At 47.4% G+C, this 27,473-nt stretch overlaps 2 protein-coding genes across 9 annotated transcripts; both read right to left on the reverse strand.

Moving 5' to 3' along the window:
- Nucleotides 1-3,242: 3,242 nt before the first annotated feature.
- Nucleotides 3,243-10,815, reverse strand: ZMAT5 (zinc finger matrin-type 5). Of its 5 annotated transcripts, none has more exons than XM_083373614.1 (6): nt 10,679-10,815; nt 8,955-9,168; nt 8,293-8,355; nt 7,504-7,584; nt 5,117-5,228; nt 3,243-4,293 (listed from the first exon to the last, which is right to left on the reverse strand). In XM_083373614.1, exons 2-6 carry the CDS (start codon nt 9,079-9,081, stop codon nt 4,164-4,166), a joined length of 513 nt encoding a protein of 170 aa, XP_083229740.1. In that variant the 5' UTR covers nt 9,082-9,168; nt 10,679-10,815; the 3' UTR covers nt 3,243-4,163. The 5 variants fall into 5 exon arrangements, with proteins under 5 accessions (XP_083229740.1, XP_083229744.1, XP_083229743.1 ...); XM_083373618.1 differs by having other exon boundaries at nt 8,955-9,089; nt 10,679-10,810; XM_083373617.1 differs by having other exon boundaries at nt 8,955-9,092; nt 10,679-10,731.
- Nucleotides 10,816-13,462: 2,647 nt separating this feature from the next.
- ASCC2 (activating signal cointegrator 1 complex subunit 2) lies at nt 13,463-27,428 on the reverse strand. Of its 4 annotated transcripts, none has more exons than XM_083373547.1 (19): nt 27,240-27,428; nt 25,264-25,363; nt 24,558-24,716; nt 23,623-23,793; nt 22,409-22,538; nt 21,557-21,624; nt 21,209-21,319; nt 20,253-20,365; nt 19,496-19,570; nt 19,182-19,289; nt 18,666-18,734; nt 18,365-18,439; nt 17,626-17,800; nt 17,008-17,222; nt 16,249-16,368; nt 15,853-16,077; nt 15,047-15,143; nt 14,265-14,341; nt 13,463-13,839 (listed from the first exon to the last, which is right to left on the reverse strand). In XM_083373547.1, exons 2-19 carry the CDS (start codon nt 25,342-25,344, stop codon nt 13,668-13,670), a joined length of 2,241 nt encoding a protein of 746 aa, XP_083229673.1. In that variant the 5' UTR covers nt 25,345-25,363; nt 27,240-27,428; the 3' UTR covers nt 13,463-13,667. The 4 variants fall into 4 exon arrangements, with proteins under 4 accessions (XP_083229673.1, XP_083229676.1, XP_083229675.1 ...); XM_083373550.1 differs by lacking the exon at nt 27,240-27,428 and adding an exon at nt 27,158-27,176; XM_083373549.1 differs by lacking the exon at nt 27,240-27,428 and adding an exon at nt 27,019-27,037.
- Between the last annotated feature and the right edge of the window lie 45 nt (nt 27,429-27,473).

Here is a 27,473-nt window from a genome sequence, read left to right on the forward strand (position 1 = left end):
TGGAAGGCAACAGAAATGTTGGCTGGAGGAGGAAGAGGAGAAGGAGGAAGAGGAGGAAGAGGAAGAGAGAGGAGGAGGAGGAGGAGAGAGGAGGAGGAGGAGGAGGAGGAGGAGAGACTGGCCCACTCGGGGATAGCTTTAGTGGAGTCTTTCTTCTTCATTGCTGGTGGGTTTTCTATAGCAGGCCACGCAAGTTGTGAAGAAAGTGGCCAGTGGGTTATTCTGTTATTCTGTTCCTGAAGACCTCAAAGTCTCCACTTCTGATTGAGCTTTCTACCTTTCAAATCTCAACATCAGGAGAAGGCAATGTTCCTCAATCTGGAGATCCTCCGATGGACTTCAACCCAACCGTTTGTTTGTTCCCCCCCCCCCCCCCCGCTGTCCGAGGAATTGATTGAGCATTGAGTTCCACCCATCTGGACCTCAGAACCAGGTTGAGGACAGTTGCAGCACTGTACATAAAAGATCCCAGGGGCACCCCTGAAATCATTTGTTTTCGCCATCTTTAAGCCCAACACAGTGTGATCTGGCCAGGCTGGGGGTGTTTCTTGTGTAACGGAGACTTTGATGTGATGGAGAATTTGATCCCTACTGATTCTCTGGGTCGCCTGTCCCAACGGTCAAGCTTGTCCCATTTTCAAGCCGACCAATCTAGCTATTGTGCCTTATTTCTAATTTGACTTTGTCCAACTTTGAAATTGTTGGTTCGTGTTGCGACTGTGGCCAGATGAAAGAGACTGTCACAATTCCCATGCTTTCTTCGCCATGAATGTATTGTTGTGCCACAAGGAATCAATTGTTAAACTGGGGGGAAAAAACCCCCTACTAAGCAAGAGTTTGTTTGTTAAGTTTGTCTCTAGCTCTTCTCAAATTTATTTATTTATTTATTTTTGAAGAACGAGGGCACGAGAGATGGTGCGTCTTAACAACAGCGTTCCAAGAAAGGTCACATCCCTTTCCGACAGTATTCTTGCTTACAGTCAACTTGCTTGGTTCCTGATGATGTCCAGAGAGATTCACGGGCTGCCTTGGCAGGAAATAAGTTTGGTTCTGGCTTAATTCCACATTCTTAAAAGCTTCTGCAAGCAATCAATTTCAATGTCTGGTAAGAGGTCATTCTGGCTTCTCCACAGCCGCTTTGGAGAGGGGGAAGAAGGGGAGGAGGAGGAGGAGGAGGAAGAGGAGGAGGAGGAGGAGGAGAAGAAGAAGGAGGAGGAGAAGGAGGAGGAAAAGCAGGAGGAGGAGGAGAAGAAGCAGGAGGAGAAGGAGGAGGAGGAGGAGGAGTAGAAGCAGGAGGAGGAGAACCGTGGGGTCCAAGATGCTCTCTGAACTTGTGGTTTTCTTGCAGACCTTTCATGGCCCAACTAGGTAACATCATCAGTGCTAGAAGGAAGAAGAGCTTGCAGAGAGGAGGAGGAGGAGGAGGAGGAGGAGGAGGAGGAGGAGGAGGAGGAGGAGGAAGAGGAGGAAGGGCCGTGGGGTCCTTGGTGCTCTCTGAGCTTGGTGGTTTTCTTGCAGACCTTTCATGGCCCAACTAGGTAACATCATCAGTGCTAGAAGGGAGTGGGATTTGTGGAGAGGGAGGAGGAAGAGAGGAGGAGGAGGAGAATGTCAGAAAGAACAGGTAGATTTCCTCCTCCTCCTCCTCCATATGGCTACCTATCTCATCTGCGTAATTCAGGACGGCGCACAAATCTTCCCTATCCTCAGATACGGCAGACTACAATTCCGGTAGTTGGGCATTAACGGAGACGTAGTCACTCACCTGGAGAGTGGTGGGTTTAGGGGGGCCCAGGGCCACGTCCATCGCTCGGGGCCGTCCTTTTCCCTCTGTGACTCCTCCAGACACCCACAGCACTTAAGCCGCGAAGCAATTAAGGTATTTAAAATAATATCTGCAGTCTCAAGATGGATTGGAAGACCAAGCTGGTGGATTATGCGTGTGCTTTTTTTTTAAAATAAAATTGTGTGCGTGTGTGTTTGTGTGTGTGTTATGTGTGTCGCTTAATATGCACCTGCTAAGAGAGCATAATGTTCCATTGTTATAGCTGATGGACAGAGTCGCAGAACGGCATTTATAATAAAAGGGAATAAATCTTTTTTTTTAATTGAAAAGTTTTACAGGAATAAATCATACCCTTTATTTCTTTGCACAAAACTCTGGATTGCTCAGGGCCCCTGCCCCAAAATTGCTACACAATTCAGCTGCTCTGCATTATCACACATAATTCTGCATGTTGATAAATTTTATCACTATTGTTTCTTCTCTGAAAAAGCCCGTGCCTGTCAATATGATGGGCAGGCTGCATGGGAAATGGGATTAAAGGGAAGTCCTCGACTTACGACAAAAATGGAGAGCCCCCGATTTCCCTCGTTAAGCAAGACAGCCGTTCAGTGAATTTCGCTCCATTTTACAACCTCTCTTGCCACCGTTAAGGGAAATCTGGCTTACCCATTGACTTTGCTTGTCAAGACAGTCGCAAAAGGGGAAATCACGTGACCCCGGGACGCTGCAACCATCGTCAGTACGAGCCAGTTGCTGAGCATCTGAATTTTGATCATGTGACCGTGGGGCTGCTGCAATGGTCGTTAAGTGTGGGAAAACTTGAGGATGCTTTAGAGGCTCTGTGATCTGTATTTATTATTATTATTATTTCTGCGTTTATTCATTTTATTCATTTGCCCTATACACTGTTGTGGTTCTGAGCAGGTTGCCTTCTCTCTTTTTAATAAGGAGATGGAAATAGCAAAACAATGTCACGAAACCCACCCACCCATCCAAGCAAAGGTTGGCTCGCTGCATTTTGACGCTATTTACTTGAACTTTGGTGTGATGGATTAGTTTAGCATAATAACCAAGTCACACCAAAGCCAAGTGTAGTTCTTTCCTGAGAAAAAGCATGGCGTGCTGCATAAAATGGGGAGGGGGGGAACCTCTATTTTGGGCCACCCCCTCCCCAGATCTCTATATCGTGCTGCTGATTGTTTTAGGGTGCTAACAATAAAGAGAGGAGTGGGTTCATTACAATTTTTCCAAGGCAACCCACCCACTATTTGCACCCTTACCCACAGCTGTCTCCCTCTGTATCCTGAAAACACGGAAGGTTTTTAACCAGGAATGTCACCTTCAAGCCAAGGATTTGTCAATCCAGCAAACATATAATAATAAGCATTTATGGTATGTACAGGATCCTGAAACCAAGTGTTTCTCCTGACCAGGCTGGTTATGATTGAATACTTGAATGTGGCCAGGTGTGATTAGACACACAAAGAAATTTATCCCCGCTCCTTGGCCAACTCAGAATTGGAAGCCTTCCAACCACTAGTTCTTTCTTTCCACTTTTACAGTGGCTTGCCAAGGTGGGGAGCGGTTGTAAATTTTGAGGCATCGCTTTTCCTGCCATCTCTCCGCGATCTCACCGGTTAAAATGGTCACTAAAGATAAATTTATTTTTAAAAAATAAATAAAAATAAAACAAAGCTTTTAAATGATTAAAACTCTTTTCCCTCAGGGCTTTACGAACAAGAAATTTATATACATATTGCATTAAATGGGGAAAGGCAATTAAAATAAGGCTGTGCATTAGTCAGTTGTGGGCAGAGATTTGCAGAAAGCAAGCCTTAAGTTTTCCTAGGAGTGACGGCCCAGTATTTGCCAATTCGGCGCTCGCGGTGATTTTATAGTCCGTATCGCGAATAACAAGAATTTACTGTATTTATTCCTTCGTCCTAGCAGGCGCCCGGTGCCGGTTAGAGAATTAATCCTCATTAATATGTAACTTTTTCCCTTTGCTGATGCTTAAATTGAGCAGCTCCTGAGGGGGCGGAGAAGGACAAGACAGGTTGCAGAACGATAAAACCTGCCCGTCAAAAACAACCTCTTTGCAAGTTGCATTTTGGAGACTGGCCTGGCTGCTCTGGCTGAACACCGCAGACCGAGGGAATTCCCCTGGCGCTGTGAGTAATTCACGGAGACAATTTAAATAAATTACGCTAGAGTTTGTCCAGTCCTTTAATGTGCTCCTGTTTCAGTCTCCTTTCTGGCAAATCCTTAAACGAGCTGGCGGTGCGGGGATGTCTGAAAACACGACTGGCTAAATTTTCCGTTTTTCTCCAGAGCCACATCGAGAATCCTCAGGCCTTCATTTCATCTCCATCAACTCTCAGCCCCAGTGGAGACCTGGGGGGGCTGTCCATCCACCCAGGGGGGGAGCCCTCAAGGAGGGCGGCAGCTCCTGAACCGGGGGCCAGCCGGGAGGATACTGGAAAACCACTTCTTCTTCCGAATGAGGACTAGGAAGAAAGAGAAACCTGATTTAGGATTTTTTTTTTCCTAATACCACTCTTTTGTGATCCTGTGACCGTGGGGAGGCTGCAACGGTCGTAAGAGTGAAAAAACGGCCGCGAGTCACTTTTTTTGGTGCCCTGGTAACTCCGAACGGTTTATGCAGGTCATTTTACCTGCATAAAGATTTTTTTTTTTTTGCAAGACGTCTTCGGTGTTACCTGCTCAAACCATCATGGGGGTCTTGCAGGATTCTGCAAAGCTTAAGGCTGAACGTTTTGGTGCCGCTGGGGCTGAAAAGGGGGGAACCATGGGTCACTTCTGCCTTGAAGACCTTCTGCCAGGCCGGAAAAATAAAACGAAACACAGGGGTGGAGAAATGAGCATCCCTCTTCTCCTGTGCTCCTGTTTAAAAAAACGCTAACCGACATTTGCAAGGTATAAACTGGGTCAGCAATGCCCTGGTTTTGCCCGGGAACCGGATTGCGTTGCCTGTAGATTTAATAAATAATAAACAATAAATAAAATTGTTCCTTCCCAGCCCAAGCAGGCCACGGGGAAGGTGGACGAACCGTTTTAAGGGAGGAGAAACGGTAGCGCAGCCCTCGGAAAGCAGAAAGGGTGAGGAAGAGACTCAGGATAACCCTGCCTTGATTCTTTTTGGCATAAAGATGAGCAGGAGGGAAATTCCGGCAAGCGTTCCAAAATTCTGTGGTTATACCCGCCATCAAGAAAGCCGAGTTCCAATCTTTCTCGCGGTCTCTATTTTGTGGAGACCTCAAAGGCCGGACAACTTTTCTGCTTCCCTCGCAGATGGCGGAGAACACCCACCTGTCCTGCTGAGCTGCCCGCAGCCGCTTGGCACGCTTCTCCAACCAGGCCTCGATTGTGCCCACCGGGAGGACCGGCCCATCTTGCTGCTGTTCTTTTGCTCTCCTCTCCTCTGTTTGGAGGAAAGGGGAGAAGATAGTTCAGTGTTACCACCGCCGTTATGGTGCACGCTTAGTGACCAGTAACCTACGCCAGTTGGCGTATCTTCTCACTGGCATTGTCCCACCTAAGATCAGGTGGGGAGTACCAGCAGAGGCTGAGAAAAGAAAGCAGGAGAAATGATCCTCTGAACGGTGACCGGTTAGTTGATGGGTGCCATAACCGCTAGATCAACTGGCTCACCTGTCCTTCTCTTGGAGGGAGGTGGGACTTTCCTTTCTACTTGGCCCCCTCCTTCTCTGCCCGCCAAAGTCTGCCCACCTCTCCAATATTCCCAGCCACCTGTCCTGAGCCGGGCCAGGCCTGGATCTGCAAAATGGTAAACATTTCCCGACAGGGTGGGGAAATGAACGCCGCTGTTCAAGCCGAGTGACAGATTGTGCCGGTTTGACGGTGGCAGCCAATTCATCTTCTTGTCTGTGGTATAATAATGAGAGCCTGGCGCCGGGCCAGCAGGTGGAGACCGCTAGTGTGGCAAAGCTCTGGGCGGTTTCTGGAGGACCCAGCTGCCAGGCAGAGGCGAGGCTGAGATAGCTACCGTGCAAGTAAGGAATGCCATTCCTTTACAGTCCTTGGATTACAACTCCCATCATACGACTAGGGGTGATGGGAACTGGAATCTGACCCCACTTTGCCCATCAGGCCTTCGTTCTAGGATCTAGCATCTAGCAAACCTGGGTTTGGGAGATGCCAAAAGGGGCTGTGGATTTAATTGCTCAATGTGGATTTCGTTCCAAAGTTCTGTGGTTGTAATCCATTAAAAAAAGAAAAGAAGAATTAACACCAGACACAAAGCAATGCAAAAAAAGAGAGGACAGTTTAAAGAAAAAAACCCCAGATGAAACAAGGCAGGGTTATATGATAGCTAAAGGATATCAGAGGCAGAGTTGCAAAAATCCAGATGGTCACAAAGGGGCAGTAGAGTTAGTTGGTGTCTCCTTGCTGCCCTCTAGAGGTTTTGCCCATTTTAGCAGCCCACACCCAACAGCTTTATTAAGGGAAGATGCCAGGTGGGTCTTCGTGGGAAAAGTATTACAGCCTGGTGACCACAATGGAACAGGATTCATGAGGGACAACCCACACATCGAGCGCTGGTGTCTTTCCATCTCAGTGTTTTGAAATGGGGCAGCCGATACATTCATGAGGAAGGAGGGAGGGGTGAGATTCAACTTTGCCTAATTTTAGGAGCGTCATAAAATTAAAATAAATAAAATAAATAAAATAAAATAATAAAATAAAATAAAATAAAATGCATGGCTACGGGTTGCAGCCTGCTAGTGAAGATTAACCTTTTCTCCATGTTTTTCTCAGAGAAATGCTACATGCTTCGTAGTGGGCTAGGGATTAGGGAAGGATACACACAATGTCTCTGTTTTAATGACTGCCACGGATCGATTTCTGTTCTAGCAACGTAACACAGTTCCCTGGGCGGCCTGCAACCCAGAGCCATAAAAATTAAAGTGCAACCATCAATCAGGAGAAAGGAAAATCATGCAGCATATAAATTGTAGCAGCAGGCAGTAAAAATCAAGACACCAAAGCCACCTTCCTTGCCCAGAGCAGAAATAAAAAAAGAGGGAAAACAAAGGAAGGGGAAGAAGGAAATTTAGCTGCTTAAAAACTAGAGGAGGTTTTAAGAGTACAGGTAACAAAGAGCCAATCCAGATTAAAACGGTTAGGGATGTAAGATTTACTCTGATTTAAAGCCAGCTCCTCCCCTGTTTTGATCACCAGGACACAAAAAAAAGATGTTGAGACTCTGGAAAGAATGCAGAGAAGAGCAACGAAGATAATGAAGGTTCTGGAGGCTAAAACGTATTTGATGAACAGTTGCAGGAACTGGATAGGTCCAGTCTAACCGAGAGAAGGATGAGGGATCAGATGATAGCAGTCTTCCAATATTTGAGGGGCTACCACAGAAAAGAGGGGGGGGGGGTTCGATCTATTCTCCAAAGCACTCGAGGGCAAGGCAAGAGGTAACAGAGGGAAACTCAGCAAAGAGAGAGCCAGCCTAGAATTAAGGAGAAATTTCTTGACTATGAGAACAATTAACCAGCGGAACGGCTTTGTCTCCAGAAGTGGTGGCAAAGGTTTTCAGCAAGAGACTGGACAGCCATTTCTCTGGAATGGTACAGGGTCTCCTGCTTGAGGAGGGGGTTGGACTGGAAGACCTCCAAGGTCCCTTAAAACCCTGTCATTCTGCTGTTTCTCACTTCTGCTTCTCCTACCTTGTACCTGCATGTTCAACTTCTCGAGATCTCCTCCCGTCATGTGAGAAAATCGGCAGTTGGAACCAAAATCGCAGTGGCCTGCAAGGAAGAGATCCCGGCAAGCATTAAGCCAGCCCTTCCCAAACTTTTTTCCCCTCATTAACCCCAAATCGCTTATCGGAAAAACTTATCGAACTTAAAAGGACTGGCAAGCGCCTTCCCTTTAGCACCCTCGTAACTTCAGTGGTCACTGAACAAGCAGTCGTAACTTGAGGACCACGTGTATTATTAAAAAAACAAGATCGCCAAATGATCTTTATGTCATTTTAACAAGTTGCCACTGGTAATTTCGTTTATTTGCGTCTCAACAGAAATACTTTGGGCGATTTTCAAAATACATTTTAGCGCACACGTGGCAATCTTTTTAAGTCGACGCAGATTTCCCTGTTGTGACAGGTAGCAGGTTTGCATGGCGCTACCCAAAGAGAGAGAGAGGGGGGGAAAAAAAACACTTTTACCTAATTTTACCTAATTTACTCAGGTTTAGGAAGCGCTGCAATAAGAGCCTGCGACAAATGAGTCACAGTTCAGAGGAGTTGCAGTTCTTCCTCCAGGGGGCGCCACAGCCTCGATTATTCCCAAAAATGCTTTTAATGCAGATTACTGGGAGAATCAGAAAAAGCAAGTCATTATGGTAAACAAGCCAGGATGGATGAATTCTCATGACTTTAGGGGAAAAAAGCCAGCAATAGAAAAATAAAAAATAAAAATCCAACTGTTAACATGACATTAGCTTGCTCTGCGTACCTGTTTGTAAAAACTTTCGACAGGGTTTCTTTTTCTGTTCTTCCTGTAAGATGGTTGCAGCATCTGTATAGGGGAAAAAAACAAACCACAAACAGGAGGAAGAGTAAGAGTTGGCTTATACAGATAGCCCTCGACTTACAGCTGTTCATTTAGATGGCCATATGGACAGACAGGGTAGAAGAAAGATCTAGAACACCCAATAGTTCTCTTTGGCAGCTACACATCTCTTCGTTTCAACTTGCCATTAAAGGAGTGTGTGTGTGTGTGTGTGTGTTGCTTTAGAATGGGTTAGATGGAGAAATGAAACCTCTACGTTTCCGCTGAAGAGTGAGAGCCTGAAACCCTTCCAAGGACACGGCAGCAGGTGTGGAGAGGAAGCAGACGGTTCCCATAACAAAGTGAAATTGTTTACATGGACTACATAAGAGGATGGGGGGTTAGCCAGAGAAATTACTGTTTTATTCTATGGATTGGATGTCTGGGAACCTCAGAGTTAGCTTTGCTTCGACATTATCACAATGTGCATTCAATATACAGATTTTCGGAAGCGGAATGATCCTGGAGTGTTTATTTGGATTCTGGAGCTGGATGTTGACACTCTCCTTAAGCACCTGCAGCCCTCCAGGTTCCACCCAAACCAGAGAAGCTGTTGTGTTTCTTACCTCGAAAGAGATTATACCAGACTTCCTTGGCTCTTAAATGTTGCACCCCGTTCAAGTGTTTTTTCCTGTTGTGAAGATTGTCCTGGAACGTCCGGTCACAGTAATCACAAAAGTACCGCTTCCCCATTCTCGAATCTGCTAAAGTAAAAATCCCTCGGCAACTTTAAGAAATGGGGGCTTCAATTCCCAGAACTCCCCAGTCAGCTTTGCTGTTCTAAGGGACAAAAAAAAAATCCCACTTGCTTCAGCAGAGAACAACAAGAATATACAAAGATATAGTTGAATTTTAAACATATAACAGAACGTTAAACATGCAGACATACAACTGAATATAAACATACAATTGAATTTCAGACATATAACAGAATGTTAAAAACATGTAGACGTATAACTGAATGTTAAACATATAAACAAATTTTAAACATAGAAAACATACAATTGAATTTTAAACGTGTGGTTCTTTTTATTTATTCATTTATCTTTTACGTGGTATTTTAACTGCATGACTGTAAGCTGCCTAGAGATAGGCAGCACAGAAGTTTAATAAACAAACAAATAATCTGAACACGGTCAAAGCGTAAGATGGCAATCAACAGAAAGAAGGGTGGAAGTCAACATTTTAAGTTTTCTTTCTTTTTTCCCATTGCCTATCTTTTTTTTTTCTTCTTGTACACTTTTATTGTAAAATTCTGATTTATTTTTTTTTTAAAAGACCGCACAAATGTACACAACCAGCTTTGGCTGCCTAAGCTCAGAAATCATTAACACAAAGGTGACCGTGTTCCAATTTGCTAGGCTTCAATGTAACTGGCAAGTTTGAAATCTGACATGTAGAAACGCTGTTCCTAATAGACTGCGGTGCCCACAGTTTGTAGAGAAGAGAATTTCCTAACCACCTGCAGGGCTGAAAATTGAATCTGGAACTTCCTGCAGGCAAAACCAGAAGTTACAACTCAAGTCAGGATGACATTTTCACATATACTCCTGGGAAAGAGGCCCCGTTTTGCTTTCACTAAGCATTCGTGTGTAGCTTAGCTAGATGCAAAACACAGTACACCAGATAGCTGCATTATCATTATTGGTCTAATTATAAGGGGAATTTATTGTGTGGATTATAGCAGCCTAGATTTAAATGTCACAGATAAATAAAATGGGCATTTTGGTGCAGAACAGAATGTAGGTTCAGCCCTGACCCTGCTTGAAGTCCACGCATTTTAAAGCCAATTCTGGGAGTTGAAGACCACGCATCTTAAAGTGAATTTTCTACGGGTCTTAAAGCTATGCGGGCTGGGGAATTCTGGGACTTGAAGTCCATGCACCTTAAAGTTGCTGAGGTTGAGAAACCCTGGTTGACTTGATGAGTGCTTTTGCAGAGGCTTTTTCTTTTAAAAAGAAGGAACCAACCAGCACCTAAATAAAGACACAGGAAGGCGATCAGCACAGCGAATTGCAAAATCCAAGGCTGACTTTTGGTGACAAAAGAAGCCAACACACCAGGCCAGGGATAACCAGGCCCAGCATGCTGGGCAAAGGCACTTTTGCACGGACTTTGACTGAAATTTACAGATTTATTGGAGTTTTTAGATCGTGCCCTCTCGAGTCATCCGATTGCCGCAGCCCAAAAGCTCGCAGTCCTATTTTGGTGGAGCCTGGTGCTCACAGACGGTCAAGCCCTACTGGACAGGGCTGGGTGGGGATGATGGGAACTGCAGTACCTGCCCTACCTCTCCGGTCGCTCTGCAGTCCGGATGTTTCCTCCCGTTTCAGAACTGAACTAGATTATTCCCAGAGGCCCCCCCACGGCATCTTGGGAAACGTAGTTCAGCTTCCCTACGGAAGAGCGCGCTGCCTTGTGGCTACCGGACTTCAAAGCCCAGAAATCAGCGCGGCGCCAGGCTTCCGGTCCAAGGACCTTCCGGTCGCCCCCGCAGAGGCCGTCTTGTCTTTGCCGGAGGCAGCAGCGCGCCTGCGCGATAAGCCTCAAGCCTCCAAGATGGCGTTCGTGGAGCAGTTTTACCGGTTCGTGTTCCGCCGCACGTCCACGTTGGTCTTCACGGTCGTGGTGGGCGCCGTGATTTTCGAGCGGGGCTTCGACCAGGCCACGGAGGCGATTTTCTGCCGCCTCAACGAAGGGGTGAGTCAGCCTGGGCGGGCGCGCAGGCCCCAGCCGGGGACTTGCGTGAAAGGCGGCCGGGAGACAGTTGAAGGTCAGGCGGGCCTGGCACCTACTTGAGGCCGCGGCTTCGGCCTGTCGCGCCGCTTCTTCTCGAGCTGCGCGGCTCTGCTTCCAGGTGTAGGGCAAGACCTTTTGGAAAGAAGCAGGGGCTTCGCTTTCGGCTTTCGGTCCCTGGGAGGATGGGATGGGAGAGGAGCGGGGGGTTAGACTAGATGACCTCCAAGGTTCCCCCCCAAGTTCTTCTTTTCTCCAGACAGGACTTAGTCCTGGGGTGAAGCAGGGCGTGGGCATGGCGGGTGGGAATTTTCTGGGCGTTTAGTCCTTCTTTAGGCTTTATTTAGCGAGACGGGAGGGAGGAAAGGAATGAATAGCGAAAGGATTTTCAATAAAACATTGTGTGTGTCTTTATGCGTTATCTGCATCAGGTCTCTCTTTACAGACACACATATGCATGTATCCACCCCTCTGTATTCCCCATCATACTTGTTTGCTAAAATTTATATAGCTTGCCCACACACGTCCCCTTTGCCTAAATGGGTGTGTGTATGTACCTTTGTATGTTTTGTCTGTGGAGATGCACAATCATCCAGTTCATGGTTGTCCCCAAAAGGGCTTTTCCAAAAGGCAACTGGACTTTCTTACTTCTTTCCTTTGAAAATGTTTTGCTTCTTGTACAAGAAGCTTCTTGAGTTCAGGTAATATCAGTGCTGGATGCTCCACCGGATGCCTGCATTGAACCCCTTCTCTCCCCCCCCCTTTTTCTAGCACTGAGGACGTTCCCTAGTTGGGTCATGAAACGTCTGCAAGAAAACAGCCAAGCTCAGAGACCACCAAGGACCCTTCGTTTCAACCCTGAGCTACAATGATTTTCCCTTATTAGAGATGGCTTGGACGTGTCTCTGCAGTTTTCTTGGCCGGATTTCAGAATTTGGTTTGTGGTTGCCTTCATCCTGAGGTTGAAAGGAAGTCACTGGCTGACCTTGTGCCTAAGGCAGACTAGAAATCAGCCGGGTGGTTTAACCATACTAAGCTGGCTCTCGCACACACACACACGTATATACACCTAGATACACGGCGATGTAGACCACACGTATACACTCGTGCACAATCTTGTTACCCTTGGAAGTTACTTTCCTCTTTTATGTACCTTAAATACTTTGGGGAAGGCGGGGAGTGGGGTGTGTAACATGCTAGTGAATTCCATTCTGCATGCTGAGTGGGCTGCAATCAAGGGACGATGCTTTGTTCGGTTACAAGCAGACATCCCCAAGTGTCATCCCTGTCTTACTCCATGCTTGTTTGTGTCTCTTGCTCTGCAGAAACTGTGGAAAGACATCAAGCACAAATATGAAGTAAAGGAAGACTGAGGCACAGGAAGCAATCCCGGATTCCTGTCAGATCCTTTACCATTCTCACCAATAGCTCTTTGGTTTGTTGCCAGCTGTTAGAGCAGCAAATGTTCATCCTTGTATGATGGCCAGTGTGCGTTACTCCAAGTGATGAAAAGATTCAAATGACTTTTTATTTTATTTTGTTTGCTGAAAAGCAGCTTAATAAAATGCACTCTCAGACCAGTATATTCTGTAATTACCTGTGTCACTTGGAAGTTGCGGAATGCTCAGGTGCCTGTTCGGCAAATGCCGTGTTTGGGTTTTTTGTTTTTTTTTCTATCCTGTCATCAGGCACTGAAGCTGTAGCACAAGATGCAAGCAAAGTTACCCTTGCTTGTAGCTTTGGGTTGTAATACCGGTTAGATACTAACGGGCCTAGTTGCTGTCATCAGTGTTACATTGGAAGATGTTCCCCTCTGAACTCATGGCTTGCTGGCCTTTGTGGTCTTCAGATGGGTAGCAGGTGTCAGGAAAGACCCCCCCCCCCTACAGTGGGAAGAAACCTGATTGAACAGGGCAACTGGCTTCTGAGCAGGACTGGCGCCTCACTGGCACCCTGCCATCAACCAGGCAAGGGAAGGGAGAACAATTGGGCAATAAAGCAGTATGCCTTTAGGATGGGAAATTGGGGGTGAGGGGGCTGACCGTTGAGGAAGAAAACAGCGCGGTTGGAATCCAGTTCACGTTGGCGTGCTGGCATCTTCAAGGCCGTTTGCCCTGATAGTGGGATTTCACCAGCCCAAACACCTCAGTGTTTCCCGGTTACACACAGACGGACTGGGGTGGGGAACCAAGGGGGTTAGTTTTGTATCGATGCATGGGAACTTCAGATTCCCTTCCATCAAATGGAGTCGAGAGTTCTCCTTTCCTAGGAGATCCGAAGTGGGACAGGTCTGACAGATGAATACACGAGACCACTCAAACAGCCAAGTTTCTGGAGGAGCAGTTTAAAGAGCAACGTTTATTGACAATGCAATTTCCACAAGTTGCTCAGGACAGCCCTATTGTGGGTGTCTGTAATTATCTACATGCTGACTTGTGCTTCCCCAGAAAAATCATCTTTGCAAAAGGAGCGTTCTCTCTCCTCAATCCTGGGGTGGGGGGACCCTCCCTACAAAAGGAGCAATTGCCTCCTTGGCCACTGTTTCAAGATGGGATCATGCCTTTACTGCGCTTCCGGTCAGCCATTGTGCGTCTGTTGTGGTTTGCTCTTGTCCCCTTGCTGGCTTCTTTCTTCCGTCGCTCCTGTACCGTGTCTCGGTTTTGGCCACGGCCTTTGGCACTGCCCACCACGGCGGCTGAGTTATCTGGCTTTGGCCTGCAGGGAGGGTAGGAAAAGAAAGGCAGACCGTTAACATCAACCAGCAAATTTTCACCCACCTCCCAGCAAACATTTCAGAAGCTGAGGCAGCAAACCAATCCAGGTTGTCCTTGACTTACGGCCACAATCAGGCCACAACCTAGAACTAAGGAGCAGTTTCCTGAGAGAACAATTAATCGGTGGAACAGCTTGCCTCCAGAAGCTGGTGCTCCATCACTAGAAAGTTTTAAGAAGAGATGGTACAGGGTCTCCAGTTGAGCAGGAGGTTGGACTAGAAGACCTCCACGGTCCCTTCCCATCCTATTATTCTCTTAAGTTCTAAATATCTGATGCCCTCTAATTGGGTGGGAACTGCTATTCCCAGAATGCCCCAGACTGGATGCCGGAATCATGGCACAAAGGTCAGGAGGGGGAAATCTTACCCTTTCCTTGCGAGGAAGGTCATCCGCCTGGCCTCGGCTCGCTCCCGCAGCACAGCTGGATCTTGAACAAAGTGATCCTGTTAGCAATGAAAGAAAAAAACCATTCTTGAGAAGCAGGGACTCCATTGTCCAACAAAAAGAACGGAAGCCTTTCCTGGTGTGGGACGGCACAGGGACACGGGTGTGATGCTGAGCCTGTGGCGTTGCTAACTGAGAAATGACCGTGGTGTGTGTTTAATTTGGCTGCCTATCTGGACCTGTGTTCAGGCACCTAGAGGATGGGGGTAATTGTCCTCACTGTCAGGAAGTTTCTCCTAGGTTGCTTCTCTCCTTGACTAGTTTCCATCCGTTGCTTCTTGTCCTGCCTTCGGGCGCTTTGGAGAAGAGCTTGACTCCCTCTTCTTTGGGGCAGCCCCTGAGATACTAGAAGACTGCTATCATGTCACCCCTCACCCTTCTCTTCGTTAAACTAGACCTACCCAATTCTTGCAACCGTTTTTCATGTTTTAGCTTCCAAGACCTTAATCATCTTTGCTGCTCTTCTCTGTACCCTTTCTAGAGACGGTGCTATGAAGTTGGAAGGCAACCCTCCTTAGAACATGGGGAGAGATTCCTTGCTGCTCCTTTTGGGGGTCGCCAAAGTTCTCCCCCAGGTTAACTTGGGAGCAGCTGCGACTCCTGATCTCTCCCGACCTCTTGTGGGAGCAGCTGATGCTTTTCCCGTTCAAACAGCAGGATTGTTCCATAAGCTCTGCCCGCCTTCCACCCTTCCTGATCCTCACCTTTGCCGCCTCTTTCTCCTCCGTCTCCTCTTCATCGTCGTCGTCGTCCTCCTCCTTTTCTTCTTTGGGCCTCAGGACTTGAGGGATGGTGAACGGCCTTCAGGAAGATGGGAGAACCACATGGTGAGATTCCTCCAGAGCCTTGGGGCCCAAGCTTCGTTGTCACAATGGAGGCAGGAGTGTGGCCCTACTCAAGGCCTTGCTTGAGGAGATGCTCACACGGAGGAGATGCTCCTCCTAACTGCAACCCTGCAAGAGGGCACTGGTCTTGCAAGCAGAAAGAGGGGAGGCCCCGTCTTACTCCTTAAAAGAGGAGTGGGCTTCATAGGCTGGGAAAGATGAAGGAGGCCCTTCTCTTGTCTGCCTGACAGAGGGGCACCTTTAAGAAGATCCGTCCTAAAAACTACCAGATTTAAATAAGCAGATCCCTCAGCTAACAACGCAACCAGCCTGTGTCGCAGTCAAAGGACCTCAAAGCAGGCGAGTCAGAAATGGGCGGGCTGGGGAATTCCGGCAGCTGGAAGTCCACAAGTCTTCAAAGTTTGCCAAGTCTGGAGACCCCTGGCCTAACCAAATTGCCTTCCCCTTCTACCCTGCGCCCAAATGTCTTGGCCTTGTTTAAACAACCTAGCAAGGAAAGGGGCTGGATTCTGCCAACATGCTAAACCACGGGTTAGCCTTGTCAGGTCTGCAGGTCCTGTGAACCCAGCTAAGGGGGTGGAAAAGGTCCACGTGGCCACTCAAGAGCCTGGAAAGCAGGAAACCCAGGGCAGTGAAGCACCGGTGTAGATGGTTCTCTGGCTTACCTTCTGCTGATCAGCTCATCATCGGAGTCAGCATCATTTGCTCCCACCTGGTTGCCGTCATAGGTGTCGTCGTACTCGTCCTCGTAATCTTCCCGGGAGAAGAGGTCACCCCCGCCAGGCTCGGGGACCTCCTCAACAATCACCGAATACTGGTTGTAACGTTCCCTCTGCTCCTTCACCAGGCGCTTGTCGTTCAGGAGGCTTTTTGTGGTGGCTTTGTCGCTCCTGCCGCCGGGAGAGGAAACAAACCAAACCCGGGTACAACTTGAGTGTCTCGGGGACAGGAAGTTCCTTTTCTTTTAAACCTTGGACTTACACCCCAATGACTTACATCAGCTCAGGGTTGAGCTGATCCGATGAGAAACCCTGGAGTGGAGGGGAGCAGGGCAAGCTCACCTCTTGCCTTTTTGAATCCGAGAGACGTCCACCGCATCCTTGCTGAACACATCAAACTCGTCATCCTGGAAAACGTTGCATCGGGAGCTGACAAGAGGAGTCGGGTCTGGTTTCACAGGCCTGGCCGGGAAAGTTTTAAAACAGAAGAACAGAAACAAAAGAGTCTTCATTCCCAGGAATACAAAGGAAGACATTTTTCAGGAAACACACAGCTGTTTTAGGACTGCAAAAGAGGTGCCTGAACGCGAGCCTGCGGGATGGAGTGTAGTGAGGAGGTAGATCACCCAGGAGGGAGGACGACATTCCAGAGGAGTGAAGAGGCAACTCAGCCGAGATACGAGTGGTGTGTGAGAAAGAGGGCGAGGACAGCTCCTTCTCAAGAGTTCCCAGAGTATATTGTGATACAGAGAGTGGAGTCCTCAGTCTGGCAAGATTTTATGAAACAGTAAGGAACTTGGCTTGGAAGAATCACCATGTGTCATTCTTCGCTTGGGACCTGACACATGGTGGCTGAGGAATCCTGGGAGCTGAAGTCCTCACATGGTGGCTGAGGAATTCCAGGAGTTGACGTCTACAGATGATGTGATGGAACGTATTAAGAAGGTGGATCCCCAGGAGGGAAGGGCTGCATTCCAGAGGGGTTAAGCGGCAACTCATCCTGGATATTTTGTGTGAGAGAACTGCTGTTCAGCAGCAGTTGGATAGCTCAGAATTTACATCCCTGAATTTTTTTTAAAAAAATAATCCTTCCAACTTTACCTAGGCATTGCTCTGTCAAGCGTCTGTAGGGAGACGGCTAACTTGTCCTCTAGAAGGTTGTTGATGACATGCTCCACGTTGTAGTTGTACTCCTCCAAGCAGGCCAGGACAAAGCCTTCTCCGAGGTCAGGAAGCAGATCCTTCACCTGAGAGATCAGGGAATCCAGCTCTACTCCAGAGACGGGGGCCACGGGGGCTGCAGCTGCTCCAGCACACTAGACGGGTCAAATCAGTAAGCCATGTTACATACAGCAGGAGGATGAAACAAGTCAAACCGAGAAGCCCCCCCCCCCAATACAACTAAATCAAATGCAGCAACCATCCATTACCCCAAATTCTGATTTTCTGTCCCGCTGTGCTGGGCTTTTCTGCTCCACAAAGTTATGGTAGATGTCCTCAGGAAGAGGGCAAACGCTATCTCCTCTAAGACCCTCCCAAAATTTCCTATACATTTTAAGCCACCTCCTCTGATCTGGCACCCTGCTGGAAATGGCCCTTCCAGAATTCTCAGCTGGCAAAGGGCTGACCTACATAGGCCTCCCCGCTAGGAAAAGGGCCTAGATCAGCCACAAAGCCGCCGTTTTTGTTGCAGACTAGTCCTCTGCTCCAAAGCCTGACCTCCAGGTGATCCTCTTCCTCAATGTCTTCCGTTTGTTCTGAGGCACTGGACACTGCAATGGCCCCAGCTGCGGTTTCAGTGAGGGCCGGATCCTGGACCATCTTTTTCCTTCTATCCGTTTTGTCCCAGGCGCTTTCCACAGCTTGCAAAATGTAGGACGTTCGAGTTTCATCTCTATCCAATGGGGTCAAGGGCAGAATCCCGATTCTCCATATACACAGAACATTCAAGAGCCCTTAGACTTATATACCTCTTCACACTGCTTTTACAGCCCCTCTCTAAGCGGTTTACAGAGCCAGCCTATTTGCCCCCAACAATCTGGGTCCTCATTTTACCAACCTTGGAAGGATGGAAGGCTGAGTCAACCTTGAGCTGATCAAGACTGAACTGCTGGCAATTGGCAGAATTAGTCTGCAATACTGCATTCTAACCACTCTGCAAAGGAAGGAAGGAAGGAACGAACAAAGGAAGGAAGGAAGGAATTATATACCTCCTCACAGTGCTTTTACAGCCCCTAAGAGGTTTACAGAGCCAGCGTATTTGCCCCCAACAATCTGGGTCCTCATTTTACCAACCTCGGATGGATGGAAGGCTGAGTCAACCTTGAGCCGGTCAGGATCAAACTCGAGCGACGGAGTTTATTTCCCACCCACCCCCAGTTCTACCTCTTGACTGCAAAACTTGCCCACCGATATTTTTGGCCTTAACCGTCGTTGGTGGATTAGTGGCAAAGGATACAGAGCTGAAGAGGCTTGTTGGAGCAGGCTGATATCATCTGCCACAGGGAAGAGCTCATCATAATCACGGAGAAACCTGTAAGCAGAGAGACACAAATCCCCCCTCCCCTGTGATTCACAGAGCAACAGAGTTGGAAGGGACCGTGCAGGTCTTCTCGTCCATGAGCCCCAGACTTTTTTTTAATACACTGGATTGCATAAATTTAAGAAAGGGATGAATTGGATTAAGGATGTGAAAGGGCGGCAAGGCAGAGAATTTGGAGAGGTGAACAATGTTCCAGAGTTGCATCCAAATCTCTCACCTTGTCTCTTGAAGCACGGAGGTGAAAATCTGCAGGAACTCTTCAATGTAAGCCTGGATATTGTCACAGCTGTAAGAGCAAGATAAGAGTTGCAGATGATCCATGAAAAGGATACAGACAGAGTCCATGTTTACCTACTTCTAATGCTGCAAGAAAGGGGATACTAATTCTAAGACTGAGGTCAGGGCTGCTGCTGGGTTGTCGTTGTCGTTGTTGTTGTTTTCAACTGCTAAACTGATCCATGAAGTCACTTAAGGCCATGACTGCAACTTCCAGCCATATTGGAGAGGCAGGTTTGTTCTATGTATTGATTATAATCAATACCCCAATTCTATCAATGTATTCTATTTAACCTCCAAACCTCTTATTGTCTTTGTTGTTCTTCTCTGCAACGCTTTCTAGGGCCTCATCATCTTTTCTTGGTATCATTTTGTATGGCTTCTTCAACAGGAATAGCGCCCTTGAGGAAAGGGAGCATTTTCCAAGCTCTGGCTGAGACTCTGCAACGTGGAATACCTGCTTTCCAAAATGGGCTGAAGACACAGCTGGTGGACCACCGTATGGAACATCTCCACCATCTTCTTCCGAGAATGAGACAACCTCCTCCATAAATCCGACAATACTCTAAAGGGCGGGAGGGAGAAACAAAATCCACACGGTCGTGCGAATCAGGACAAGGCGTTCACAGCTTAAAAGGCAGGAGAACCCCAATACAAATGGGTGCCCCAAAAACAGCTGGCTCAAGCAGATCTCAAGAACCCCTTCCAAGCTGGGCAGAGAAAATGACAGAAATAATGAAAGATGAGACCGTCGTGCCGAAGATGACGAACCTGATATTTTCGTGGTGCCGTTTCTTGATAGCAGATTCCAACTCGGGGATCACCAGCTCGTAAAAGGCAGCCAGCCTGGCAAGACAAGGAGCAAAAGAGTGAGTGGGCTTTTATCAAATGGCCAATCAAATGGCAGGAGTCGGGGGTGGGGAGGGGGAAGGAGAGATGGGGGGAAAATGTGAAGATGGATCTCAGAAGATGCCCGAGAAACAAGCACAAAATTGTCAGTTATCTCCTCCTGAAGACACATCTCGGCAGGCAAAGAAGAGCAAGCCATAGATCAGAGGGGTCCAACCTTGGCAACTTTAAGTCCTTGCGGACTTCAACTCCCAGAATTCCCCACCAACTTTAAGACTTGGGGACTTCAACACCTAAGAATTCCCCACCAACTTTAAGACTTGGGGGCTTCAACACTCAGAATTCCCCACCAACTTTTAAGACTTGGGGACTTCAACTCCCAGAATTCCCCACCAACTTTTAAGACTTGGGGACTTCAACATCCAAGAATTACCCACCAACTTTTAAGACTTGGGGACTTCAACTCCCAGAATCCCCCAGCCTTTCCAGAGTTGAAGTCCCACTTGTGAAGTCCACGAGTCTTAATGTTGCTTTGGACACCCTTTAGGCACCTTTGCTTAACAGCATCAGAAGGATATCACCCCGAACAGCTGGATGAGTCCAAACAGCGGAGAAGGTTTCCAGACTCAACTGACATGGAAGGCAGGTGAAACCAACACTGGGCAACCTAAAAGAATACCTGAAACAGAAGTCTTGCTTCTGAAAAGTCTGGCAAGCTGAGGGAAAGATATCAAGAAAGGCCCACAGGGTAATGCAAGTGTCGCACACGTAGAGGACAATATCTTTCAGCTCCTAAGAGGAGAGAGAGAAAAAGAGATATTTCCTGAATTTGGGTTCCAAATAGACGGGAATGACAAATCCCATCACTGCAAGTGGCCAAGTGTCTGAACATTAATCTTGGGACCCCGGGGATGCTACGAAGGTCATAAATATGAAAATCAGCTACGAGTCCCTTTTTTTTTTTAGGGCTATTGTATCTTTCAACCGTCACTAAACGAGTAGTTGATGAGGACTAACTGTATTTGCCCGTCTCTGGGCATCCCAACCTCTCGAATCGTCTCAGATGCCCAACAAGATAACAACAGAGCTGAAACCCAACTCAAAAATGTGGGTTCCTTTTTTTGGGGGGGGGGTTGTTTTCATTTTTGTCGCCGAATTTGGCTTGTCGTCATGAAATGGTCAAAAGGAAAAGCCGCGTGTCCTTGTTGCTCCTTTGGCGCTTCGGACTTGCTCTCTGCTCTCTTAAGCCGACCCCGAAGGGTTCTCTAACTTTCAAACGTTCTCAGCCTGTGCCGTGTTGGCAAACCCCTCTCCCCGTGACTAGCATCTCCTTTCTCCTGGCCTGTATTGGAGTGACGTCCTTTTTTTTTTTTGCAAAGTCTTCCAGTAAATCTGCACGATTCAGGCAGATGGCTAGAAGCGGACCGAGAGCGGAACTGTAATCGTGTGGCTGAAGAAAAAGCCTGGCCAAGCACATGTGATGGGGAGCAAATGCCTCACCCAGTCACAGGACAGACAAGAGAAGGAATGATTAGTTGAAGCCGTAGGCAGGCGGAAGGAAAAGTCTTTGGATGGGGGGAGGGCAAGGGGGGGGGAAGCAGAAACACAGCCTCACTGCGATTGGACGGCCCTCACCTGCAAAGGCAGTCCCTTTGGCGTCTTCCTGACCCTTTCCTCCAGCTTCTGTGGATTAGCTGAAGCCCCTTCGCCTTGCAAGCCACAAGCACGGAGGATGTTGCTGAAAACCTGGCAGGCAAAGAAAGGAAAGAAGGGTAACGATGGAAGAGGGTATTGGTAGCTGAGGGTTGAACTGTGGGGTCCTTGGGGCTCTCTCAGCTTGGCGGTTTTCTTGCAGAGGTTTCATGACCCAACTGGGTAACCTCATCAGTGCCAGAAGGGAGAAGGGGGGGAGGAGGAGGAGGAGGAGGGACTTATATATTGTCTCTGAGTAGCTCTCAAATATTCCCAGAGGTGTAAACCAACCTGAAGAATTGTAGGCACAATTTCATCCAAATCATTGAAATAACTTGACTGTTGCGTAAAGATATTCCCTGTGGAAAAGGGCAGAGGGGAAAAGGAGAGAGAGAGAGAGAGAGAGAGAGAGAGAGAGAGAGAGAGAGAGAGAGAGAGAGAGAGAGAGAGAAAAGGCTAGTTAAATGATCAAAGTTTTCACACTAGCTGTGATCTGCAGTTCTTTCACAAAACAAGGAATTCAGAATAAGTATTCTGCATAAGTATAATAACCTATTCTCCAAACCAAATTCCGGAGGATGGGGGGAAGCGGGGGTGGGCAGCTGGTTTGCTAAGGTCCATGGGATTTTCGAAGAGTTGGACACGACTTAGTGATTGGAAAACCACTGGAAAAGGATCTCCTGCTGGGAAAAGTGGAAGCCAGGAGAAAGATAACCAGAAGCAAAGGGGTGACGAGGGCACCAATGGGAAAGGTGAATGAAAAGCTTAGGGATAGGGTCCCAATTACGGGACCTTTTAATCCATTGCGGTCCTGGTCTTCCAATCGTTTAAAACCCAGAACATTCTCCTGGACATACTTTAAACGTGTGCACGCGTTATGTCTTACTTTCAGCATAAATGCCTTGGTTTGTGTGTGTGTGTGTGTGTGTGGGGAAATTAATTTGTGCTACGTGAAGCCTGTTACTGCTACTTTGTACGGAGTGATTTAAAGCTGCTGCAAAGAGCTTTGATCAACAACAACGGGAGGATTTAAAATAAATAAATAAATCTCATATCTTTCAGATAGATCAGACCTCGGTTTTAAGAGACGCTGTTCCCTCCCCGTAGTCTTCCACCCTCGTCTCTCCCATCCTGTAAACTAACCAATCATCTTCTGGAGCAAGGAACCGTTGCCTTTTCCAAACAGCACACACAGATCCAAGATCTTGGGAATGTCGAACAAGAAGTTATTGTAAAGGATCTCTCCAAATACCGATGGGGTTATGAAATGATCCTACAGGAGAAAGGGGGGGGGAGGTGGAGAGAGAGAGAGAGAGATTGGAAGACGTTTATTGATAGCTACAAAAGGCGCCTCTGTTGTAGTCATCAGTGCAGGATGATGTCTACTCAATAGAATATTTGTAGTTTGGGGTTGACTGTGGGGGTCTTTGGAGCTTTCTGAACCTGTTTTATTTTTCTTTGCAGACATTTCATTACCCAACTAGGTAACATCAGTGAGAAAGGGAGGAGGAGGAGACTGTGGCGTTCTTGGTGGTCTCTGAGCTTGTTTTCTCGCAGATGTTTCATTACCCAAGGGGAGAGCACTGATGATGTTACCTAGCTGGGTAATGAAACAACTGCAAGGAAGCAACCAGGCTCAGAGAGCCTCAAGGATCCCACAGTCCTCCTCCTCCTCTCCACAAGCCCACTCCCTTCTAGCACTGATGATGTTACCTAGTTGAGTCATGAAACGTCTCCAAGAAAACCACCAAGCTCAGAGAGCACCAAGGACCCCACAGTCCTCCTCCTCCTCCTCCTCTTCTTGAGGTTACCTAGTTGGCTGATGAAACATCTGCAAGCCAGCTCAGATGAGGGCTTCAAGGACCCCACAAGAGAACAAGGCTGAGCTGAGTTAGCTACCGTACTCAGAAAGAAGGGCGCGTCTTTAGATCCCCAAACTGGAGATCTCTGAAAGCACTCAGTGACTCTGTTCTAGAGCTCCCTTTTGATCAGAAGCAAGCAATCTGCAGGGTGCTCTGGGCTGATCACTGTGGGATTAGAAACTGCATGTTTCTACGTGTCTCTGAGGAGTCCTTTGAGCGGTCCAGCGTGGCATGACTAATTCATAAAACAATAACCGACAGAATTGTCAAATCACGCTGAAGGCCGGCCTTGCGAAGAGCCTCTGAACTTTCTCAAAATAAAGCCTCGACTCTCAAAGGAAGGCTTTTGAGAAGGGTAAAGCTGTCCTTCCTTCACCCCCTTTTTTTTCTCCACCCCCCCTCCCCCGCCCCCTTCTTCAAACAGAAACGCGTCTACATGGCAGGCTTTCGCAACGTCTTTAAAAAAAACCCAAACAAAAAAAAAGTTGCATTTACTTTGGATTCCTTGTGAGTGGACATACGGAGGAATGTTAGGAAAACATTCCGATGAAGGCGTCTCTCCAGGTCGTTCAACTCAACGGGCAGCTCCGTCGTCCTGTCAAACTTGCGGGGGGCGTAGTGCAGGTACGAATCCAGGCACTTCTGGAGCGACTCGTCAAAAATGACCTGTTGGGAGAAAGCAAAGGCTTCCTGGGAATTGGTCGGAGTGGGGGGGGGGGAGAAACCTGGTTAAGTGAGGTTTCCATCTTGAATCTCCCTTCACCCTTCTGGTGATGCTTCCTGATTAATTGGGGTGGGTGGGGGTGGGGGATGCCAGGCCACACCCAATCAGAGGCCTTCTCTCTTCCATCTTTTGGAACCTTTGTCAAAAGGCTGCTTCGCTTGGTGCTCTCTGATCTGCCTTGTTTTCCAGCAGACATTTCGTTACCCAACTAGGTAACATCACCAGTGCTAATAAGGAGCGTGGTTGGCTGTCAGTTTATATATCTAGTGTCTTTCCCTGTCAGTGTTCCCTCTTAAGAGATTCTTTGGCTGTTTCTTAACTGGGGTATTGTTTGTTTGATTGCTGGTCTGATGTTAACCTGGGAGTCCATCTAGGCTGCTCTGGGTGCTGATTGCTGGTGGAGAGATGCTCCCTGATTGTCTCTTTTGCCTAGTCTATAGATGTTGTTAACGTCCACGTGTCTGTTGACGGCCGATTTGTCAGAGTGCCAGGCTTTCAGAAATTCCCTGGCGTTTTGGGACTTGGAATCTCCAAGAGCACCCCCAACAACTGCAGTGATTCACTTAACAACTCTGGGCGAGAAGCTGTTCCACTGGTTAACTGTCTCAGGCACTGCTTTAACTTGCCTCTATCGTTCTATCTAAAATCCTCTTTCCTTTCCATCTTCTCCCATTTTCAAACCACACACACAACACACACAAGGTACCTGGCACCAGAATTTATCATGAGGCAGAGCCAGGAGCCAATCCAGATCATCAACGATAAATCTGGCTCGTTCCGAAAACTCCTCCACCAGGCCCGGATCTTCAGTGCTCAGGAGAGGCTTGTAGAGCACGAAAGAGCGGTCCGTTTTATTTTGGGGATGCTGAAAAACAAAATGGGGGTGGGCGTCAAGAGCCATAAGGCAAAACAGTTGTCCTTGGTTTGAGTGATTTGGGAGGGCTTGTCCGCGCGAGGACAGTGTGTGTGTTTGCAGGAAAATTTGGCCCAGTAGTTAGCCATCAAACTCGGGCTGAAGTGCGGCCATAAACTGAGGACCATTCATCTCCAGGAATCCCACAACTCAGCTCAGACCCAGGAGAACTGAAGACTCATATTCCATGATGGTTTACAAACTGGGGGCTGGCAGCGGGATTATAAATCTATGCCTCTGGAAAGACAGATGCCTGTTTGTCCCTTCCTGTATTTTTAACTTGATGCAGTGGCTTCTGCTCAAATTGCTTTGGCAGCTTCCCCAATATATGGCACTTCAGAGGGGCTGGAGAAGTCAACAAAGCGTAACTGCTATTTCAATCAATGGCTCTTCAGTCTGCAGTCTGAAAAACAACGTCAGTGTTTCCCAGGTTTATAAACAGGATTCCACTTTTTCCTGCACCTCATCCAGCCTAAATGTACATTTAAACTCTGCTTACCAGTGCTGGTAAAGTTGTTATCTTCCCTGTCACTGAATCTTTTTCGGTAAACTGGAGTTCATCCAGAGGCAAAACTGGCATGTTTCCGTGATCTTTTCACCTGAAAAGATATACACGCACAAAGTCACACCAGGAATTCACAACCCCAAACCCATGTTGATCCTGGTACGGTAACCACGCCTAGAGATTCAAATTGTTTTTGTATAAACAAAGAACATGAGAGAAAAATAAAATTCTCAAGTTTTTTTTTTGGCACAAAGCTTGAAGAGAATGTCAACCACCACAGTACAGTAGAGCAGAACAGAGCACAACATAGCATAATATAGAGAGTATAGCAGTGTTTCTCAACCTTGCCACTTTGAAGCTGTGTGGACTTCAACTCCCAGAATTCCCCAGCCCGCATAAAATTCTCAAGATTTTTTTGGCACAAAGCTTAAAAGACACACACACACACACACACACACACACACACACACACACACACACACATATATATATATTTAAAAAGCTGTATTTCCACAATTGATTTCTGTTCTGGAGGAGAAAGTGGCACATCCTAATCTTGTACACTTAGTCGAAATGAACAACTGCAAATAGCAAAATATCACATGATTGCAAATTTGGCATCAGACCTCAGGCATTGGGTTAAATTTAGACATTATATGAAATGGTCTGCCTAGGCGTGGCTGAGTATGCCTGAACTCTGCAGTGGGTTTGCATTAATTACGCCTCGGGGTTTGCTTGGTCTGAACCAAACAAACGCACAGGGTATGGAATAGGTGGAGCAGAGCTCAAAAGCAGACATTAAGTGAGAGGGGAGTTAGGTGCCTTAGTGGGACACTACTCAAACGTGAGCCGGCAGTATGCTGCAGCTGCCCAAAAAAAAGCCAACGTGGTCCTAGGCTGCATCAATAGAGCGGGAGCGTCAAGGTCACATGGAGCGTTAGCACTGCTTTACACAGCCCTGCTGAGATCACAGCTGGGATATTGCATCCCCTTTTGATCCAGCCTAGAACTACGGAGAAATTTCCTGACAGTGAGAACAATTATTATCATTATTATCATTATTATTATTATTATTATTATTATTATTATTATTATTATTATTATTATTATTATTATTATTGTTGTTATTATTATTATTATTATTATTATTATTTTATATTATTATTATTATTATTATTATTATTATTATTATTATTATTATTTAAATTTGTATACCGCCCTTCTCCCAAATTAACCAGCTTGCCTCCAGAAGTTGTGGGTGCTCCATTGCTGGAGGTTTTTAAGAAGAGATTGGACGGACTCTTCCTAATTTCCTTTCTTTTATTGGCTAGCTTTGTTCCTCTGCCCTGTGCTGATTCCTGGGTTTATGGCTTTTTTTCCCTATTGCTCTTTGTTTTTAAACTATTTTAGCTAGCGTGAGCCACCCAGTTATAAAAATATATTTTTTTTTAAAAAAAAGCCTATGTCCCATAAACGTCTTTCTGTTCCAGCTTTTCCAAATCTACCTGGATGTATCTGCCTTTATATGCAAGGCAAAGCTTCCCTTCTCAAGTCCAGGGCCTCCTCCGAGCTGCTCTGGCTGGCTCCGCTTGGGAGGAAGATGGGATCTGTAGTCTTTGCCTTCATTCATGGGAATTGTAGTCCAACGCCACTAGGAAGCCCTCCCCTCCTCTAACTCTCCTTCAAAAGTTCCTAATTTCATCATTCCCCTCCCCTGCCCAGGGGAGCAGAGCGAGTAAATCACGTCACCTCTCACACCAGCTTCGTCTCCACCACACAACAACCCTGCAAGACGGGCCAGGCATCAGCTGGCATTTCCAGCCCGTTGGCCCCGCCCTCTTCCAGCAACCAACCAATCCCCTTCCCCAACCGTGACGTCACCGCGCACCGTCCGGCAGCTCAGCCACGTAGCGTCAGGGGAAAGCCCCGCCCTGTATCCGGGTCTTCCGGCTCCAGCTTTGTTGACTTACTCGAGGCCTAGTCCGCTCAGGGAAGCCGGGCTCGAGTAGGGAGAGGCTGGCCGCGGCGCCTAGGCCCTCCGGAGCCCTTTAGCTTTTCCCGCCGGTTCTCCTCCTTCCTGACGAGGCCCTGAAGAAAAGACCCCGCGATCACCTGGCGCTGCCTCGGTGGTAGCTTCGCCTTCCCGTCGGCCTTCCACTTCCGGTGCTGTAAAAAGCACTTCCGGGTTGCTGACCTGCGAGGCA

This window comes from Vipera ursinii, assembly GCF_947247035.1.
Source record: "Vipera ursinii genome assembly, chromosome: 14".
In the NCBI taxonomy this organism is placed as follows: domain Eukaryota; kingdom Metazoa; phylum Chordata; class Lepidosauria; order Squamata; family Viperidae; genus Vipera; species Vipera ursinii.

Bases quoted from the DNA above. Each gene is read 5' to 3' on its own strand.
- ZMAT5 (XM_083373614.1), bottom strand. From the start codon at position 9,081: ATGGGGAAGCGGTACTTTTGTGATTACTGTGACCGGACGTTCCAGGAC. The intron at 8,356-8,954 runs GTAAGAAACACA...TCCCCTATACAG, and splicing joins CTGGTATAATCTCTTTCGAG to ATGCTGCAACCATCTTACAG. The intron at 7,585-8,292 runs GTACGCAGAGCA...TCTTCCTTGCAG, and splicing joins TCGAAAGTTTTTACAAACAG to GCCACTGCGATTTTGGTTCC.
- ASCC2 (XM_083373547.1), bottom strand. From the start codon at position 25,344: ATGCCAGTTTTGCCTCTGGATGAACTCCAGTTTACCGAAAAAGATTCA. The intron at 20,366-21,208 runs GTGAGGGCCGTC...CTCTCCTCTTAG, and splicing joins CAAAGGGACTGCCTTTGCAG to GAGCTGAAAGATATTGTCCT. The intron at 13,840-14,264 runs GTAAGATTTCCC...CCCTCCCTGCAG, and splicing joins ACCTTCCTCGCAAGGAAAGG to GCCAAAGCCAGATAACTCAG.